At 45.3% G+C, this 20,546-nt stretch overlaps 1 protein-coding gene across 2 annotated transcripts in view; it reads right to left on the reverse strand.

Annotated features, from left to right (window-relative positions):
- Positions 1-20,546, reverse strand: part of JPH2 (junctophilin 2) — a 78,014-nt gene that overhangs the window by 55,759 nt on the left and 1,709 nt on the right. The window contains exon 2 of one of the 2 annotated variants that reach the window (XM_077951835.1): positions 7,554-12,633. The exons of the other annotated variant lie outside the window; for it this stretch is intronic. Coding sequence (XP_077807961.1) covers positions 12,623-12,633 — 11 coding nt within the window. The 3' untranslated portion in view covers positions 7,554-12,622. Of the gene's footprint in view, positions 1-7,553; positions 12,634-20,546 lie in introns of those variants that run through there. 2 annotated transcript variants of the gene reach the window in all.

Genomic DNA, 20,546 nt, shown 5'->3' on the forward strand with positions numbered 1-20,546 from the left:
GGGATAGACTAAATTTCATTAACCAATCACAGAAATAAATGCAGCCACGGCAGTAGTCCAGATGAGAGGTGATGCCCCAGGTCTTGAGTGGCAGGGAGTGGGGAGGGTGGGTTGAAGATTAAATGAACTATGTGTGAGGCAGCTAGCTCAGTGCCTAGTGTATAGTAAGTGTTCAATAAACCCTAGATTTTTGACAGATCAGAGTCTTTGCCCAGAAAGGATTAACTGAAAGATGAAAAGGAGCCACAGAAGACAGAGAGAGCTCAAGAAGAAAATGAGACCAGCTCCAATTTTCTGCCCAGGTCCAGTTGTTTGTAAGAAAGCATGTTTGTGCTCTGGAATACTCAGATTTTGCTGGTTGGGGCACACCCCTGACTCATGGAGAAGGCCTCAGAGTTTCTGACCTTAGGAGTCAGAAAATGTTGGGATCTGTTCATTCACCTCCATGCTCCTAAACACATACTACAGTATAGTTTCTGGCAGCCATATCTACAGTACAAGATCCCCTTTCCTGGAGAGAGATTATGACTTAATTGCTCTGGATATTGGATATTTTTTAAAGTAACCCAGATGATTCTAATGTGCAGGCTGGGTTGGGAGCTGTAAACTCTCCCCACTGACCTCCCATCAACCATCATGCTCCATTGCTTCTGTCAAACCTGCTACCTTATCTGGGCACGGTGGCCCGCGGCTGTAATCCCAGCACTTTGGGAGGCTGAGGCAGGTGGATCACTTGAGGCCAGGAGTTCGAGACCAGCCTGGCTAACATAGCGAAACTCTGCCCCTATTAGCAATACAAAAATTAGCTAGGGATGGTGGCGCACACCTGTAATCCCAGCTACTCGGGAGGCTGAGGCAGGAGAATCGCTTGAACCCAGGAGGCAGAGGTTGCAGTGAGCCGAGATGGCACCACTGCACTCCAGCCTGGGAGACACAGTGACACTCTTTCTCAAAAAAAAAAAATAATAATAATAATAAAAAAAAAAACCCTGCTAACCGTTGCCCTTAGCACACAGATGCTCCCAGCTAGTAGACCATGCTCTCAGAAGTCTCCATGCTTCTGCACCCAGATGTGAAGTTTGATGTTTAAGATTATTCCCAAACTTGTTTACTCCAGTTGTGTTCATTTTTGAAATGATGTGATTTATGGATGTTTCTCATGTAAACCAATGGGATATGAATGTACCAAAAAATGAAGAGGGTTGCTTAAAAGCCAGATACTTTTAGATGTTCATAAAAGAGAGTTCCTAAAAAATTATCCTCAAATTCTGTATAAATGAAATACCTATCTAAGACTGGGAATGAAATTATAAAAACCTAGACATTTTCTACACTCAGGTTGCCAGCGTTTTTAACTTCTCACTCCTCGTTAAAGAAACTGAAAGAAACTAGTTTTTGTAGATTACACGTTATGGGCGTGCAAGAAAGACAATGAGAAACTCCATTCATTAAAGACTTTGTCATCAGAAGACTAGTGAATGAAAAGTAAAGATTGAATTACTATATGTTATACATATATGTGATTTAAATTAAAATAAAAAATATAAGACATATGGGCTATTTTTGGGTTGCTCTGCTTTTACTGACTTATTCAATTAACCAATTTATAACTGGTATTGATGACATCTGATAAGAGGGCTTCTACTGTGGTTTTAACATCAGTCTGAATACATTTGCTTTGGCAAATAGATCTGTCTATTTCAGGAAGACACCAGAAAGACCATGAAGACTATGATAAAGAAAATAGGCAAATTGGCCAGGCTTGGTGGCTCATGTCTGTAATCCCAGTACTTTGAGAGGCAAAGGCGGGCAGATCACCTGAGGTCGGGAGTTCAAGATCAGCCTGGCCAACATGGAGAAACCCCATCTCTACTAAAAAAAAGTACAAAATTAGCCAGACATGGTGGCACATGCCTGCAATCCCAGCTACTCGGGAGCCTGAGGCAGGAGAATTGCTTGAACCCAGGAGGCGGAAGTTGTGGTGAGCTGAGATCATGCCATTGCACTCCAGCCTGGGCAACAAGAGCAAAACTCTGTCTCAAAAAAGAGGAGAGGAGAGGAGAGGAGAAGAGAGGGAGAAAATAAGCAAATCACCATATGCCAAAGGCCTCAGTATGTGCTTTTATGTGAGACTTTTTCATAGGGTGTGAATCCAAGGTTTGGATGAGTTGAGCAAGGAGGAAACTGTACTTTTCATTCTTTTACAGGGAAATGATGATTGCGGGCTGAGCCACTGGGTACTCTATCTTTGCCTGGTCTACAGGAATTTTCCTGGTGTGTTTGGTACAGGTCATTCAGCTGTATCCAAAAGAGGCCAACGTATGAGCATGTATCCTGTAGAAGAGTTTCCCTGCTCTATAAACTAATAATCCATTAAGGCAGGTTCTCCAAAACTGTATTTCTCAAAACTTGTGTTAATGTGTTTTATCATGGGGGAATAAAGAACAGTTCTGAAGTTCAGAAAGTCTGAGAAAATCGAAGTGAAATAAGATGAAAGGTCTCCTTCCCATGGGATTTATCAGAAGCCTTAATGTGCTCATGACGACTGTGGCTCTCCAAGCAGATGTTATTTAATCAGAAGATCCTGTTCACAGAGCGTCTGCCAGGATTTGTGTTCCACAGAACCCACTTTGGGCAATGGCAATTCTCTATTTCTTTGCTGATAGGACTTCAGTTTTGTTCCAGTGCCTAGTTCTCCTCCATGAGATTTAGAGAAGGGTAAGCCTATCTCCAACTCTAGGGGTAAATTGTGATTGCTCTAAGCCAGACTCAGATTTTCCTTGCCAATGACTGGATTATACATGAGTATGTGGTGAAATCTAGCACTGAGACTGAGGGAAAATCAGCTGGGAGGGGAGGCAGAAAAGAGTTTTTTGTTCTCATAAAAAGATACATGCAGAGAAACACAGCCTCTTCTTCTGCTGGATGTCAATGCATCTGGAGGTGATCCCAGAGCTGTGGCAGCCACTTTGGGACCATGAGGAGAGCTAGCTGAAAACAAAGCTGATACTCTGCGGATGACAGAGCAAAAAGCTGGCAGGAAGCTGGATCTTTGTTGATGCTGTTGAGCCTCCAAATTAACCAATCCTGGGGCTCCTCTACCTCTGGATTTTTGATTATATGAAATAATAAATATCCTCACTGTTTAAGTGTGTGCTGTCCAATATGGTAGCCACTAGCCACCTGTGGTCATTGAACACTAAATTTTTAAAACTTCATACCAAAAGAATGGAAAATGTCTCATTAATGATTGTATATTGGTTACACACAAAAAAGATATTATTGTGGACAATGAGTTAAATAAAACATATTAAAGTTAATTTCACCTTTTTAAATATGACTATTAAAAAATTTTAAATTACATTTGTAGTTCATATTATACTTCCATTAGGAAGTGCTAGGTTAAGTCATTTGGAGTTAGGGTTTTCTGTGACCTGCAAACAAAAGAGCATCTTAATGGATACAGGTAACATCATTTTGATTTTACAGTTGGAAAAGCCAAAACTAAGAATTTTAATGACTTGCTCATGATGAGACAATGTGGCAGTTGTTGGCAGTTACAGCCAAGTGTCCTGACTAGTGTTTTCACTTCTAAGAATATGAGAACTTCCCTGACAGGTTAAAGGCTCCAAAATTCTCACCCAAATCTCAGCTCTAAAGAAAGCATGACCATTTCAGAAATGTAAGTGCTATGGTTCAGATGTTTGTCCCCTCCAAACTTCATGTTGAAATGTTATCCTCAGTGTTGGAGGTGGGGACTAATGGGAAGTGTTTGGGTCATGGGGGCAGATCCCTCGTGAATAGATTAATGCCTTCCCTTGGGGGTGATTGAGTTCCTACTCTATTAATTCCCACAAGAGCTGGTTGTTACAAACAGCCTGGCACCTTTTCACTCTCACTCTTGCTTCCACTCTTGCCATGTGATCTCTGCACACACTGGCTCCCCTGCACCTTCTGCCATGAGTGGAAGCAGCCTGAGGTAGATGCTCCACCTTGAACTTTCCAGCCACCAGAATCGTTAGCCAAATAAACATTTTTCTTTATAAATTACCTGGCCTTGGGTATTCTTTTTTTTTTTTTTTTCTGAGATGGAGTCTTGCTTTGTTGCCCAGGCTGGCATGCAGTAGCGTGATCTTGGCTCACTGCAACCACCGCCTCCTGGGTTCAAGCAATTCTCCTGCCTCAGCCTCCCAAGTAGCTGAGACTACAGGTTCCTGCCACCATGCCCAGCTAAATTTTTGTAGTTTTAGTAGAGACGGGGTTTTGCTATATTGGCCAGGCTGGTCTCGAACTCCTGACCTCGTGATCCACCCGTCTTGGCCTCCCAAAGTGCTGGGATTACAGGCATAAGCCACCACACCCAGCCCTCAGGTATTCTTGTATAGCAACACAAAATTGACTAAGACACCAAGGAAGAGCTGAGAGATCCAGAATCCAGTTTGAGATATCAAAGAAACATATGGGCCAGACCAGGATTCTGCCTCCAAATATAGAATGGACACTGAGAACACCACCCCATCTGGCCAGTGACACCTTCCTATTTCTAGGGAACTATCTGAGGTTGGAAGATCAGTTCTGGGTGCTATGGCTTGAATGTTTGTCCCCCCAAAAAAACTTATATTGAAACTTAATCCTCAATGTGGCAGTATTGAGAGGTGGGGCCTTTATGAGGTGATTAATCCACTCATGGATTCATGGTTTAATTGGTTATGGGAGTGGGGCTGGTGGCTTTATAAGAAGAGGAAGAGAGATCTGAGCTAGCACACTTGGTCCCCTCATCACATGACACCCTGTGCCACCTTGGGACTCTGCAGAGAGTCCCCACCAGTAAGAATGGCCTCTCCTGATATGCCCCCTTGACTTTGGACTGCCTAGCCTCCAGAACTCTAGGAAATACATTTTGTTTCTTATAAACTACACAGTTTCAGGTATTCTGTTATAAGTAACAGAAAGCAGACTAACACATTGGAGAACTGAGCAGAGATGGAGAGAAAGGAACGAGGACTAGCTCCTTTCTAGGAGTCCCCATTGCCTATGGAAGTCCTTACCTGATAGTCCAGTCCCTTCATGACCTGGTTCCAAGTCACTTTCCCAGCCTTGTCTTCCCAAATCCTTCATAGCCCAGTTTCAAACCACCTCCTTCAGGTAATCACCTTCCTTCCTCCAGATTCTCATTGCCCAAGACATTTATCACTTCTTACTTCCCATGGCAGCTCTCTTATCTTTATCTTGCCCGTTTTGTCTACCAGCCATCCCTGATCCTTCTCCAAGTCCTCTCACATAGTACCAGATGTTGGCACAAGATATTTGGGTGGCCCATAGAAGTATCATCAACAAATTTCAGACAGTGTTTAAGACGGCGCGTGGCAGATATAGAGTGAGCATCAGAGAGTCCAGGGGTTAGAGGCTCTTCTCCAAGCATACCAAGATCAGACCAGGTGAACCAGAAATGCTCACTGCGGTCAGCACGCATGCCCGTGCCACAGACACCACACAGATGCTCCTGAGTATAAGGGACTCATCCCAGCTTGGCTCTAACCCACCTTGATAAAGACTATGGACCCAGCATCCCAGAGAAAGTAAGTCAGGGCTAAGACATCTTTGGAGGTAGCAAAGAATAATGGAAATTACACGCCCTTTAGAAACAGATAGATCTGACTCTGAATATCTCCTTAATTTTGCTTAATATATGGTTAAAATAAATAGGTAAGAAAGTATTGTAACAGATACAGGCATCATCATTTCGATGTTATAATTGGAAAAACTGAAACTAAGAATTTAAATGACTTTCTCATGATGACGCACTGCGCTATTCCTTAATTTTTCTACCTCTCTTGGTCACCACCCTATCTGTCTAGTCCAAGCCACGTCCTTTTCTCCCTTGATGATGACAGTAGTATCCTCCCTGCCCCCCACTTCAGTTGACCCTTTGCTGCTGCCACTCATCTTCTTCGTAAGATGCAAATCTCAGCAGGTTACTCCCCCTCTGAAAACCCTGCAGTAACTTCCCAGTGCCTTGAGAATTGTCTCAGGTCAGTATCCCTAGGGAACAGATTCTGAAGCTGAGATGATGTGTGGGTGACTTAGCAGAGAGCGCTCTCAGGAAGAGCACGTGTAAGGAAGGAAGCAGGATTTGGCAGGGTGAGAAGCTGAACATCTGCAACAGAATCGTCAACTGATCCCAGGGGCATTTAAGCTGGGATAGCCCTTCAGAGTCGCCCAAAATCAAAGCAAGGGGGCCAGGTCATTACAGTCATTGGATGTGAATGAGACAGCTCCCTTTGTTGGAGAGAAATACCCAGCTAGGATCTGTCAGCTGCTAACACTCCTGGCAGCTCGGGGAATGTGTCCTAAGGAGTGTCTGAAGGGATAGCCCGGAGTCTATCAGAAGGATGAAGTCCAAGCTCCTCACTGTGACCCACAAAACCCTCATGATCTGGGCTTTGCCAATCCCTCCAGCCTCATCCACCCCACTCTCCCTCTGAGTCTGTGCTCCAGCCTTTTCTGGAACACAGCATGCTCAGGTCTCACCTCCAAGCCTTTGCATTTGCTGTCCCTTCTGCCTGCCTGTGTGGCCTCCCCTGTCACCCAGTTTATCCCTATTCATCCTGCAGATCTCAGCTCAAACATCACTTCCTCAAGGAAGCCTTCTCTGATGATCAGACCAGACCAGGTTTCCCTGTTATCAGTTCATAAACTCTTTTATTCTTCCCTCAAAATATGTATCACATTTTGTATTTAAGTAACTGTATTTAGATACCGGTCTCTGCTGTTATATACACGCACTCGGGGGCAGGGACAGGTCTTCCTTGCCCACCACAGCATCCCCGGCACTCCGTGCAGGAACTAACACATGGAAGACATTCAGCAGATACTGTCCAATGCATTAACAAGCACAGGCTTTGAATAAGGTCTCCCTGAGTCTGTCTTCTCTCAGTAAAGTGAGCATAGCAAGTTTCCTTTGCAGGGTTGCTGTATTACATGGTTTATCTAGCAGAGATCTCAGGCTCTCAACAAAGGTTGGCTCCCTTCACTTCATGGGAAAAGACTGTAGGGTGACCAGTCATCCCAGTTTGCCTATGTCTGAGAGGTTTCCTGGGATGTGGAACTTTCAGTGCTAACACTGGGCAGTTTCAGGCAAATTGAGATGGCTGATCACCCTAAATTGGGGTGAGAAGGAAAAAAAGGGCATTTCGTATTCGTACAATAGTCAGGATATAGTAGCAAACCAGCTCTTTAGGAAAAACAAAGCAACCAACCTCAGTTTGTAACATTAGTCAGTTTCCACTGTGCAAATACCCCCACCATGACTGCAAAGTTCCTGAGCTCTCACGAGCCAGTAGGAGCTGGCTCTCGTAACCCGTATGTGTGTATATAGAAATACTTTTTGTTTTGTTTTGTTTCGAGACAGAGTCTCACTCTGTAATCCAAGCTGGAGTGCGGTGGCACAATCACAGCTCACTGCAGCTTCAACCTCCTGGGCTGAAGTGATCCTTCCACCTCAGCCTCCCAAGTAACCCGGACCACAGGTGCATGCCATCACGCCTGGCTAATTTTATTTTTTTGTAGAGATGTGGTCTCACTATGTTGCCCAGGCTGCTCTTGAACTCCTGGACTCAAGCAGTCCTCCTGCCTCAACCTCCCAAAATGCTGCAATCACAGGCATGAGCCACCAAGCCTGGCCCAATAACCCATATTTAATATGAGCACTCAGGTTTCTATTGCAAATCTGCAACACAGCCATAGATAACCTCAGCTCTGGTGTAAGTGAGAATATTTCAATCCTGAGAAGGTCACAGCTGGAGTGGAGCTTGGAGATTAAAACAGCTTTTATAAAAATTGTGACAGTAAAAAATCTGACATAAAAATACTGTAACAGTAAAAAAATCTGATATTAACTGACTCCATCTTACTTCTAACCTCACAAGCTAACTGTCTTCATTCATGCCTGGACGTAGACCAAACTAAAAATTGAGTTAATAGTTTAAGACAAAAACAGTTAACAGTCCTTTCCTGAAACTAACGCCCTCTTGACTCAGAGACCAAAACCGCCTTTATAAAATTATGACTCCAGAGAAATATAGCCAGAGGTTACAGAACTTGTAACCTCCCCAGTGACTCCTGTAGATAACATCACTACTGTCAAAACCTAAAATTGCCCTTTCAAATATTTTTTGAACTTTTACATTCTGACGCTTCTACCCAGACCTGTGACTCATAATAAAAAACTAATTCAACCAGTCCTGTAACCCCCACCCCGAAACTGCCTCAGTACAAAAAAGCCAGCTTCAACTTCCTATAATTTCATCCCTCATCCAACCAATCAACATTTCCCTCTCCCTAGCCCCCTGCCCGCCAACCTACCCTTAAAAAACGCTGCCTTCCAAACTTTCAGAGACACACATTTAAATAATAAGCCCCCATCTTCCCACTTGACTAGCCCTACATCGATTAAACTCTTTCTCTACTACAATGCCATTGTCCCAATAAGTTAATTTTATCCATACAACAAACAAACAAAGGCCCGGCGCTGTGCCTCACACTTGTAATCCTAGCACTTTGGGAGGCCAAGACAGGTGGTTCACGAGGTCAGGAGTTCAAGACCACCCTGGCCAACATGGCAAAACACCATCTCTACTAAAAATACAAAAATTAGCCTGGTGTGGTGGCGTATGCCTGTAATCCCAGCTACTCAGAAGGCTGAGGCAAAGAATTGCTTGAACCCGGGAGGCGGAGGTTGCAGTGAGCCAAGATTGTACCACTGCACACCAGCCTGGGCGACACAGCAAGACTCCGTCTCAAGAAAAACAAACACAAAAATTCATCGGACGATGATAAGATCTTCTAGTCCAAGCCCATAAGTAATTCATCACATAGGCCACTTATTCCCCATCCTGTGTCCACAGCTGACATTGCTAATGGGTCCTGAGGCTGAGTAGCACTATAGCCTGCAGTCCCCCCTCACCACTTCCACAGGTAGTCCCACCCGATTAGCCAGTGTTGTGCGTGAGAAAATCTGCTTACCTTCATGGGAAAGTATAGTCTTATTCCTTCATTATACAGGGGAGGAAGCTTAGGCTCAGAGAGGTAGAGGGACCTGGCCAAGGCCACACAGCCCGGGAGTAGCTCAGCTGGGACTGAAGAACAGGTCCCTTGCCTCAAATGCTCTTTCAACCCTGCCTTGCATTGAAAAGCTGAGTACCCAGAGTGAGGAGGAATCCAGGATTCTGAGCCTAGATTCTGGAAAACTGTGCTTAGACACCCCCACCCCCAACCCTTTTTGCATCCTGAGGGCTCCTTATTATGTCTACATGTAAATACTGTTTGTATGGAGGAAGTACTTTTTAAAAATTGCAAAAGTTGAGCCAGGTGCAGTGGCTTACGCCTGTAATCCCAGCACTTTGGGAAGCTGAGGTGGGTGGATCTCTTGAGCTCAGGAGTTCAAGACCAGCCTGCTCAATCCCTCTCTCTACTAAAACTACAAAAAAGTAGCTGGGTGTGGTGGTGCATGTCTGTGGTCCCAGCTACTCAGGAGGCTGACATGGGAGGATTGCTTGAGCCCCCTGCATTGTACAGGGGTGGAGGTGGCGGGGGGCCAAGATCTCTCCTGCACTCCAGCCTGGGTAACAGAGTGAGACCCTGTCACAAATTAAAAAAAAAGAAGAAGACAAAATTTTAAAAGTCATATGCTCATTGCAAAAAATCCAAACAACAGAAGAGTATATAAAAGAAAACACCTTTGTGCGATCTCCCCAGGGTAACTCCTGTTAATGATTTAGATCCTTCCAGGCCTTTTTCTGCCAATTTGCAACCATATACTTATCACAAATAGACTAAAAGATTAGCTGTTCACCAGTCTACCACTGACCCCATCTCTGAGAACATACCTAGCACCTAGCAGGCACTCAATAGATATTTGCCAAGTGGCTTTTGTTCACTTATAATGCCTTAGATTTCTTTCTGTATGAATACAGGTGGGTTCACCTCTGCCTTTTTAAGGGCCTTTTGTAGTTCATCGCATGGTCTCATAAATTAATTTAGCAGTCCCTTCGGTGAGCATTTAGACTGTGTTACATTTTTCCCATAACAATCCCAAGGCCTTGCTCTCTGGCTGGCCTGCAAGGCTGGCACCAAAGTCCCTTCCCATGGCTTCCAAATGCTGCTGTCCATCACATCTCCACAGTCTCTGGTTTCCTGGGATCACCAACAGACAACCCAAAGCAGAGGAGCTGGCTGCATTTGGGACCAGCTCCCGGGAGCAGGGTCAGGTTGCAGTGGGTGGATGACAAGTCCCTGAGCCCGCAGGGCTCCACCACCCCTCCATCCAGAGGCTGCTGCCCAAGATGATGCCCCGTAGCTCACCCAAAAGCAGGGGATTAACCAGGAGGCATCGCCTGGGTGCTGACAGCCCTGGAGCCTGTGGCCTGGGGGAAAGGCCCATTTCCAGGCCTTGAGTCAGCTCAGCAACCCTGAGGGACTTGGAGACCAGAAATGATTGTGTGTGCAGCAGGCAAGAAAGGTCAAGGGGAGAGGGTCTAAAAGGATCCCCACCTACCTGTGCACAGGCCTGCCCACAACCCCAATGCCCATGGACACTTCCAACAGGCATCTCTCACCCATGGTGTCCAGTACTGAACTCCTGACCTTCCCTTCTCAAACCCTCACCCCATCTCAGTTCATGGAAACACCATCCTTCCATGGTTCAGGCAAAAGCCTTGGGACCATCTTTGACTCCTCTTTCTCTCAATCCTGTCCAGTCTATAAGCTTTTGCTTCAAAATGCGTCTTCTCACCACCCCTGCTGCCACAAGGTAATGGTGCAAGCCACCATCATCTCACCAGTAATAATTGTGTTAAACTCACTAGTTGGTCTCCATGCCACCTCCCCCTCACCCAATACCTGTCTTCCCAAAACAGCCTCTTCTCAACACAGTAGCTGAAAGAATCTCATCAAATGGGTCAGATCCTGTCTATCTTTTTTTTTTTTTAGAGACAGAGTCTCACTACGTTGCCCAGGCTGGTCTTGAACTCCTGGGCTGAAGCAATCTTCCTGCCTTGGCCTCTTAAAGTGCTGGCCTTCTCCGTACATCCCATCCAGGGTACATACTGTCGGTTTGTCTGTCATTGATGATGTTAAATTTGATCACTTTGTTAAAAGGTAGCCATAGGCTGGGCATAGTGGCTCAGGCCTATAATCCCAGCAATTTGGGAAGCTGAGGCAGGCAGATGGCTTGGGCTCAGGAGTTTGAGACCAGCCAGGGCAACATGGAGAAACCCCGTCTCTACAGAAAAATTAGCCAGGCATGGTGGCGTGCACCTGTAATCCTAGGAACTTGCAGGCTGGGATGGGAGGATCGCTTGAGCCCAGGAAGTTGAGGCTTCAGTGAGCCGTTATTGTACCATTGCACTCCAGCCTGGGCGACAGAGCAAGACCCTACAAAAAAAAAAAAAAAAAAAAAAAAAACAAAACTCTACCCATAAGGGATTCCAATTTAATTAAAAATAGAAATAATAAAAACATGGTGCATGCCAGCCAGAGTGTGCCCTGCAGGCTGCATGCAGCCGTCTGGCCTCCAACTGTGACTCCAACTCTACCCCATCCACAGCAATGGTCAGCCAGCACTGGCAGGAATACCTCCAGGCACAAGGTGCTCATTCCTGGCCTGGAGCAGGGGTCACTCTGGAGTTCCTAGCACACCTGGGCTGCTCTGTGGATTCTGCCAGGCACAGATCTGTGCCAGGCAACTCTCATCAGTTCCCTTTAAGCAGGGAGTGAAAGTTACACGGGAGGGAGGAGTGCCGGCCCTAACTTCTCTCCTACTCTGTGGCTTCAGCTCGGGAAGGTATAGGTGAGAACAAGGATAACCCTCCAAGGCAGGAAGTCTATGGCAGGAAGCAACCCTGTCCCCCCCGGCCCCACACCCCACCCTCAACCAGGGCCCTCAGAAAATGAGACTCGGCATTCCTCACAAGGGTGTGGAGGGCAGGGCCTCCTCCGGGGAACAGCTGCTGGTCACGGAATTAGTAGGCCCTGGAAACAAGCAAGCTCGATAAATCCCAGAGGCCTGGCCTTGGACAGGAGCACGTCTGCAGAGATTTGGCCAATCGGGCACATGAATCACTGAAAACAAGGCCGTGGAGAGGAAAGACTAATGATGTCCGCTTTTCTGTCCTGCTAAGGGTCTGCTGCGCTCTCCTGGGGTCTCCGTAGAATGCCCAGAGGCTGCCAAGGCAGCAGCTCAGCTGACTGTCACACTGATGCCTGGCTGTGAACTGGGACATGAGATTTCCAAGATGAGGTTAAATTATGCTGATTCTACATTCGAAATGGAATTGTGTCTGGCATGGATTCCATCTACACTGGCAAGACTCAAGGCAGAACTACGCGAATCAAAGTCTTGTCTTATTTACTGTTCCAAAGTCAAAAACTCCTTTTTTCCTCAAATATCCTCCCAAAGACAGGGACAGCTATGGTTCAGGCCGTGCTGAATTAATTCACCCTTTGGAATGTGAAGGAAATACAGGAGTATATATTTTGGCATTTCCTACGTGCCAGGCATGATGCTGAGTGCTTCGTAGGTATTATATTGTTTCATTGTCTCGACCATATTCTGAGGGAGATGTTAGCACATCCCTAAAGGAAAAAAGGAAACAGAAGCTCGGGGAGGTTACATGGTGCGCCCAGGTTCATATGGTTAAGAACCGGAACAGCCGGGATTTGAACCCAGATCTGGCTACTCTAAGTTTCAGATGTTTAAATATCATATGTCTTCCTTTAGTAATATCAGATTCTCTCAGGGCCTCTACACTTTATTTTCAATAACAATCAAACTGTTTTAAGTTAAAAGATATTCCTCTTAACCTCAAAAACAAAAACAAAAAGATCCACTAGAACTAAGAAATTAACTGAGCACGGTAAAAGAATTCAAAGTCAATATACACAAATAGTTGTGTTTCTATAAACCAGCAGTGAACAATTGAAAAAATAAAATGTTAAATGCCATTTACAATATCACAAAAAATAAAATACCTAGGGATAAAATTAACAAAAGATGTATAAGACATTGAAATCTCTAAAACATTGCTGTGTGGAATTAAAGAAAACCTAAACAAATAGGGATATATACCATGTTCATGGGTTGGAAGACTCACTGCTAATAAGATGTCCATTCTCTCAAACTGATCTATAGATTTAATACAATCTTCATCAAAATCCCAGCAGGCCTTTTCAGAAATCAAGAAGCTGGTTTTCTTTTCTTTGTTTTTGTTTTGTTTTGTTTTGTTTTTGAGACAGGGTCTCACTCTGTTGCCCAGGCTGAAGAAGCTGATTTTAAAATAGAAATGACCTAGAATAATGCAATCTTGAACAAGAAGAGCAAAGTTGAAGGATTTACTCTGATTTTATGACAATATAAAGCTATAGTAACCAAGGCAGCATGACATTGGCATAAAGATAGATAAACTGATCAACAGAAAAGATATTCTATTATGCAAATAAATAAATAAATATGAAAGTTAAGTTCCTTCAAGCTTCTCTCTGCCAGGAACATGTATCACAGGCCCAGAGAATGTGACACCAGGTACTTACTGCTCAGTCTGGCAAAATCACGTTGCTCCTGTGTTCAGAGTCAATTGGACTAACATTAGCTTAAATCATAAGCTTTGAGCAGAAGAAAGAAAACTGGATCCACAGCGCAAACGCTTGGGTTTTTGACCCAATCGTCATAATTAAACATAAAGTCTCAACTTTTCAGCATGTAATGATAATAATAATATTAGTAATGAAAGCACTAACACATGCCATACCCTGTTCTAAGAGCTTTACATGGATCAGGGCCTCATTTAATTCTGTCCACAAAATAGAATAAAAGAGAAAATAGCAAGCATCGTACCTAGGAAGGGAAATCTTGTTTCGCGATGGTTTGTTTCAGTTTTGCATTCTTTTTATATGTGTATAGATATAGAATTACAATGTAAAATACATTTTTTTTTGCATTCACTGCCCAGAGAAGGAATAAAATACATATCTTATAGTGGGATTGCAATTATAACAGTTTAAAAGCCACTAGGGTAGTAGATGACAGGGTTATGAGGAAACCTAAGTAATACAATGCCCATAAGACGCTTAGCTGGAGCCTGGTACATAATAAAGACACATTAACTAGTAGCCAGGCACAGTTATTACTATTGTCAAGGCCAGCTTCGTGAGTGCTGGAACTATGCAGTCTCGTAGGACCCAGCACTCAGAAGGCCCCTGCGCCTGAGTTAATGCTCTGTTGTCCCCATCTTAAAATTCTAATGATTTTAAAGAAGGGGTCCACATTTTCATTTTGCACTGGGTCTCACGAATTATGAAGCATGTCCTATTCTGTATCATTGTTTACTGTTTATTATTTAAAATACTTATTTATAATACCAAATGTTTAATGATCACTTATTATTATCAAATTGCATCTCTGCCTCTTATTAGCTAGATGACCTTGAGCGAGGTACTTGCATGATCTCCATGTCAGCTTCCTCATATTAAACAGGAGCCATAACTATGTCTCCATGAGGTTGTTGGGTGAAGGTTTAAACAACACAGCAGGCTGGGCGCGGTGGCTCACCCCTGTCATCCCAGCACTTTGGGAGGCCGAGGCAGGGGTATCACCTGAGGTCAGGAGCTCGAGACTAGCCTGGACAAAATGGTGAAACCCTGTCTCTACTAAAACAAAAAGTTAGCCGGGCATGGTGGCACATGCCTATAGTCCCAGCTACTGAGGAGGCTGAGGCAGGAGAATTGCTTGAATCCAGGAGGCGGAGGTTACAGTGAGCCAAGATTGCACCATTGCACTCCAGCCTGGGCGACAAGAATGGAACTCCATCTCAAAAAATCAATCAATCAATAAATAACACAACATACCTCAAGTACCTCAAGTGCTAGGAATGGTGCCTGGGACTTAGTAAGCACTCCAAACATGTTAACTATCATTATTATTATTTATTTTATTTTATTTTATTTTTTTGACACAGTGTCTCATTCTGTTGCATAGCCTGGAGTGCAGTGGTGTGATCATGGCTCACTGCAGCCTCGACCTCCTGGACTCAAGCGATCCTCCCACCTCAGCCTCTGAAGTAGTTGGGACTATAGGTGAGTGCCACCATGTCCAGCTAATTTTTGTATTTTTCTTTTTTGTTGAGATGGGGTTTCACCATGTTGCCCAGGTTGGTCTTGAACTCCTGGGCTCCAGCAGTCTGCCCACAATTGGCTTTACTGTTATTATTTTTATTAGCTTTATGGAAAAAGTCCACTTCGGGCTTGATTCTTCCAGTGCACATTTTGGGGACAGGATTAATAAAGTCATCAGTGGTTCTGGAACTTCTCTGAGCCAGAGATGACTTGGAGAATCCGAGACTATGTGAGAAAATGCCTCCCAGAAAAACACAGATAGTCTTGCACATATGTTCATATCACGCCTGAAGTTTCAGGGTATTTATGGGTCTCTGAGGCCAAAGCAAGGGCCCCAGGACCAAGAACCTCAGAAAACAACAAGCACTAAAGACTCTAGGAGGTCTGGAGCCCGTGAGTGTCTTGGTGGGAACAGCCAGCCACGCAACAGGCACATTACTCTTTCAGGGCTGGGGCGTGTGCGTGTGCTTTAAGTCAGCAGCTGTTTTTAGCTTTGCTATATATGGCCAGGGGAGGAATGAGGGCTATAGGAGGGGGAGGGGTGCCAAGCAGCTTACAACAGGGTTTGGAAGGCCAGAGCTCCTGCACCAGCCCCACCTTCCCCTTCCCATGCGAGAGCTGGAGAGCTTATCCTCAGACCAAAGAGAAAGTCTAGAGGACAGGGAGGGGTCTGCCAGACGGGAATGGCAGGGCTTTGAAGAAGACGCCAAGTCAAGTCACCTTAGAACAATGAGTGTCAAAATTTTTGGACCATGACTTGCAGTAAGAAACACATATTACATTGCAAAACACACATAAATGCAGACACTTTTGAACACACACACACTCTCACACATGGTGTGTGTGCATATATATGTGTATCTCCCCAACTGAATAAATATTTCAGAAAATAATACTTTATCTTACTCTCTGTGAAATACTCCGATACTTTTCTATTCTGTTCTGTTCTGTTCTTTCCTTTTTGAAAAATGCAGGTCCTGACCCACTGAATTGACTTCACCATCCACTAATGTGTTGACATCTCCAGTTTAGAAAACTGCTGTTTCCTTTGTAGCATTTGACTGCCAGGAAAGCAGGCAGTGGAGAAGACTTCTGAACCTTTGAGGATAAGATACGAGTTTCAGCTTTATCTCCTAGCTGGTGGCAAGTTGTGGACCTCCCAGTTTTTGCATTCTCTGTCCTCTCGTCCTGGAGTCTCCCTCCGCCCTTGTCACCTGGCTCACTCCTGCACGTATGTCGGGGCTCGGCTTGCAGCTGACTTCAGGAAGCCTCCCTGAATGCCTGGGTCTGGTCAGCTGCCCGCTTTGGCTTTGTTACTCCGCTGTCTGTCCCTACCTAGCACCCAACACAGAACTGCAGGACAATTTCCTGTTAGATTTGCTACGAAGACAGGGAGTGTTTCCCTTCTGCTTATTTCTACACTACAGGTGTAGCATCGTGCTAGCTGCATCATAGTCACTAAATAAATATTTACTGGATGAATCAATAATAGGTAATAGTAATAAGAGCAATCACCATTTACTGAGTACTTATTCATCCCATGAGAAGTCTTTTGAGAGAGTAGGATAGGTCCATTTTATAGACAAGGAAATTAAGGTTTGGTGAGTTTAAATAATGTGGCAGGGCCAGGGAAGGGACCCAGGGCAGGGCTGCCAGACTCCCAACCGTTCCTAATCACAGGATCTTATTTGTCCACATTCCCCTCAGTGATACCCAGGTTGGGGCCAAGGGTGAGGGCAGGTCCTTAACAAACCCTTGGGGGACTGGTGACAGCTTGATTAAAGAGATTTTCCGAAGCAGTGGCCACATCTAATTTTGGAGAGTTGCACCTCGTGTGTGGCTTGGGAAAGAGAATCTGTGAGGTGGATGTGGATGTGGGGTCATCTGGATGTGGGGTCATCTCATCTGGGAGAAGTCTGGGGCTCTGATAAACCAAGGCAGCAGGGCTTCTGGTCACCTGGCCTGAAGAGCTCCTGGGCACACCTGGGATAAAATCCAGGGCCTGCAAAGCCTGTGTGATCCGGCCCAGGCCCACGATGTCTGCACCCCTCGCTCACTCTGGCATTTGTGCTGTTCCTCAAACCTGCCTTGGGGACTTTGCAACGGGATTCCGTCTGCCTGAGGGGACCTACTTCCTCTCCAGGCCCCTCCATCCTGCCTCTGAGACCACTCCATCTAAGAACACCATCCTCTTCTGCCTCTATTAGTTTTTTCCATACACTTGTAACTTCTGGAGATTACATGTATGTTTGTTTTCTAGTTTATTCTTCTCCACTGGACAGGAAGCTCCTTGAGGACCTCGTCTTGCTCACTGCCCCTGCCCTAGAACTTGCCGTGAAGCAGTGCCTGGAACAGACCAGGTGCTCAGTAGTACTGGTTGCATGAATGAATGAATGAATAGATTTTCCTCTTTTAGACATATTAGGAGATGGGTCTATGGTTTCCTATGCTCATTTTGACCCAGAGATTTTGTGTCCTGTGACTCACATCCAGACCCAAAACACACACAGACACACACACATGCACATAAAGACACATGCACACACAGACACGTGGACACAGACACACATGCACACACGCACACACACACCTTGGTTTGAAGAGAAGAGGGACGGGAACGAACATTCTACGCATGCCTACAGTGCACCATAGGTAACAGACGCCGTATAAGCACTCAAGGATTATCTCCATTTTTAGCCAGAGAAACTGAGGCTTGCTCTCTGCTGTGTCTCCAGTGTCTAGCACTGTGCCTGGCATAAACATCTGCTGAACTGAATTGCACTAGATTCAAGAGGCTCAGAAAACAGCTCAAGGTCACCCAACTAGCAAGTGGTGAAGCCAGAATCTGTGCTCAGGGCTGTTCAGTTCCCAGCCAGTGCTGGGTAGCAGCCATAGGCACCTGCACAAACTCCAGCGACCTCGTTAACATCCAGACACCCACCAACTGGCAGCCCAGATGCAAATTTATCCTGCACCTGAGGCTGCTCTCAATGTGTCCAACAGCCTTGGCTTCAACAAACCTTGCTCCCTGGGCTGGCTGATGCCTTTTTCTGCCTCAGCTGCCCTGATCCCAGCCCCAGTCCTACATTTCCTAGCCACTGTCAAAAAAGGAGACACTAGTGATGAATACAATGTCCTACGAATGCCTTCTGACACCAAATGTCATTTGTAAAAATTAGCCAGTTATGAGTTATCTGTGTCAGTTCCTCTTTCCAATGCAGCTCATTAGGAAGACTTTATAGAATTATCCTGCATCAGAAAGAGTTGGAATGACCATTCAAAACCGCAGCCAGCAAACTTTTGCTATAAAGAGTCAGGTAGGGCGGGGTGTGATGGTTCACACCTGTAATCCCAGCACTTTGGGAGGCCAAGGCAGGTGGATCACTTGAGGTCAGGAGTTCAAGACCAGCCTGGCCAATGGGGCAAAAACCCATTTCTACCAAAAAATACAAAAAAAAAAAAAAAAAAAATTAGCCGGGTGTGGTGGCAGGTGCCTGTCGTCCCAGTTACTCGGGAGGCTGAGGTAGGAGAATCACTTGAACCTGCGAGGCAGAGGCTGCAGTGAGCTGAGATTGTGCCACTGCACTCCAGCTTAGGCTACAGAGTAAGAACCTCCCTCAAAAAAAAAAAAAAAAAGTCAGGTAGTAAATACCTTAGGCTTTGCAGGACAAGAAGCAAAATTGAGGATGTTACGTAGGGGCTTTCAAATAATTTTGCATGCCAAAAAATATTGCTCTTCTTTTTTTCAATTATTCTCAGCTTATAAGCTGTGCAGAACTGACAGTGGGCCAGTTCGGCCCATGATCTATGGTTTGCTAGGCCCTAATTTAAAGCAACAATTTTTAAACTTTGTTGTGTATAAAAATTGCCTGATAAGCTTGTGAAAGCAGCGTTCGGGCCCTTCTCATCAGAGATTCTGATGAGAAGGTCTGGGTGGGCCACTGAATTTGCATTTCTAACTGGTGGATGGATGGTGCTGATGCTGTCCCCCCACCGCCCACATTTTGAGCGGTGCTGATTCTAAAGTGTCCCTTTTCATAGATGAGGAAACTGGCTTAGCTAAGTGATATGCCCAATGTTACACCCCGTGGACTAGGTAATGACGGCTGCTCTGCCACTTCACAGGGCTGTTTTGCCACAGAAAACTCCTCTCTGTTTCTTTAACCCACTACCACTCTCATGCTTCTGAGCCTTTGTCCTCACTTCTCTCTCTGTCCCACGCCCACCCTCACAAATGTAACTTTCCTGTAGAGACCAAGCTCAGGCGTCACCTCCACTTAAAGCTGATCTCCTCAAATCTAAATGCTGCTTTTCACAACAGCATCTGTACATACTTGTGTATAATGTATATAATTGTTTGCCTGCATGCCTATCTTTGTTTTTTGATTTTTCCTTTTGTAGAGATGGGGATCTTGCTAGATCGCCCAGGCTGGTGTTGAACTCCTGGCCTCAAGTGATCCTCCCACCACGGCTTCCCAAAGTGCTGAGATTACAGGTGTGAGCCACAGAGGCCGAGAATTGCTTGAGCCCAGGAGTTTGAGACCAGCCTGGGCTACATAGTAAGACCCCATCTCTACAAAAAAACAAATAACAATTAATTAGCTAGGCGTGGTGGCATGTGCCTATAGTTCCAGCTACTCAGGAGGCCGAGATGGGAGGATTGCTCGAGCCCAGGAGTTCAAGGTTGCAGTGAGCTGTGATTGTGCCACTGCACTTCAGCCTGAGCAACAGAGCAAGACCTATCTTTAAAAAGTTTTAAAAAGGAAACACAAAAGGAATGTAGGCCGGGCACAGTGTCTCACACCTGTAATCCCAGCAATTTGAGAGGCCAAGACAGGCAGATTGCTTGAGCTCAGAAGTTTGAGACCAGTCTGGGCAATATGAAAAAGCCCTGTCTCTACAAAAGAACAAAAAAACCCAAAAAACAAAAAACAAAAATTAGCCAGGCATGGTGGTGCATGCCCATAGTCCCAATTACTAGGGAAGCTGAGGTTGGAGGATCGCTTGATCCTGGGAGGTCGAGGCTGCAGAGAGCTGAGATCATGCCACTACACTCCAGCGTGGGCAACAGAATGAGACCTTGTCTCAAAAAAAAAAAAAAAAAAAAGAGAATCCATGGATGGATCATGGATGGATGGATGGATGGAAAGATGGATGGGTGGATGGGCAGGTAGATGTATGAATGGCTGAATGGGTAGATGAATGGTTGGGTGGAAGCATGAATGGGTGGGTGGGTGGGTAGATGGATGGATGGGCTGGCAGGTGGGTGGGTGGATGGACAGATGGATGGATGGATGGACGGGTGGGTGGATTGGTGTGTGGATAGATGATGAGTGGATAGATGATGAGTGGATAGATGTATGGGTGGATGGGTAGAT

This window comes from Macaca mulatta, chromosome 10 (assembly GCF_049350105.2).
Source record: "Macaca mulatta isolate MMU2019108-1 chromosome 10, T2T-MMU8v2.0, whole genome shotgun sequence".
NCBI classification, from domain to species: Eukaryota; Metazoa; Chordata; class Mammalia; order Primates; family Cercopithecidae; genus Macaca; species Macaca mulatta.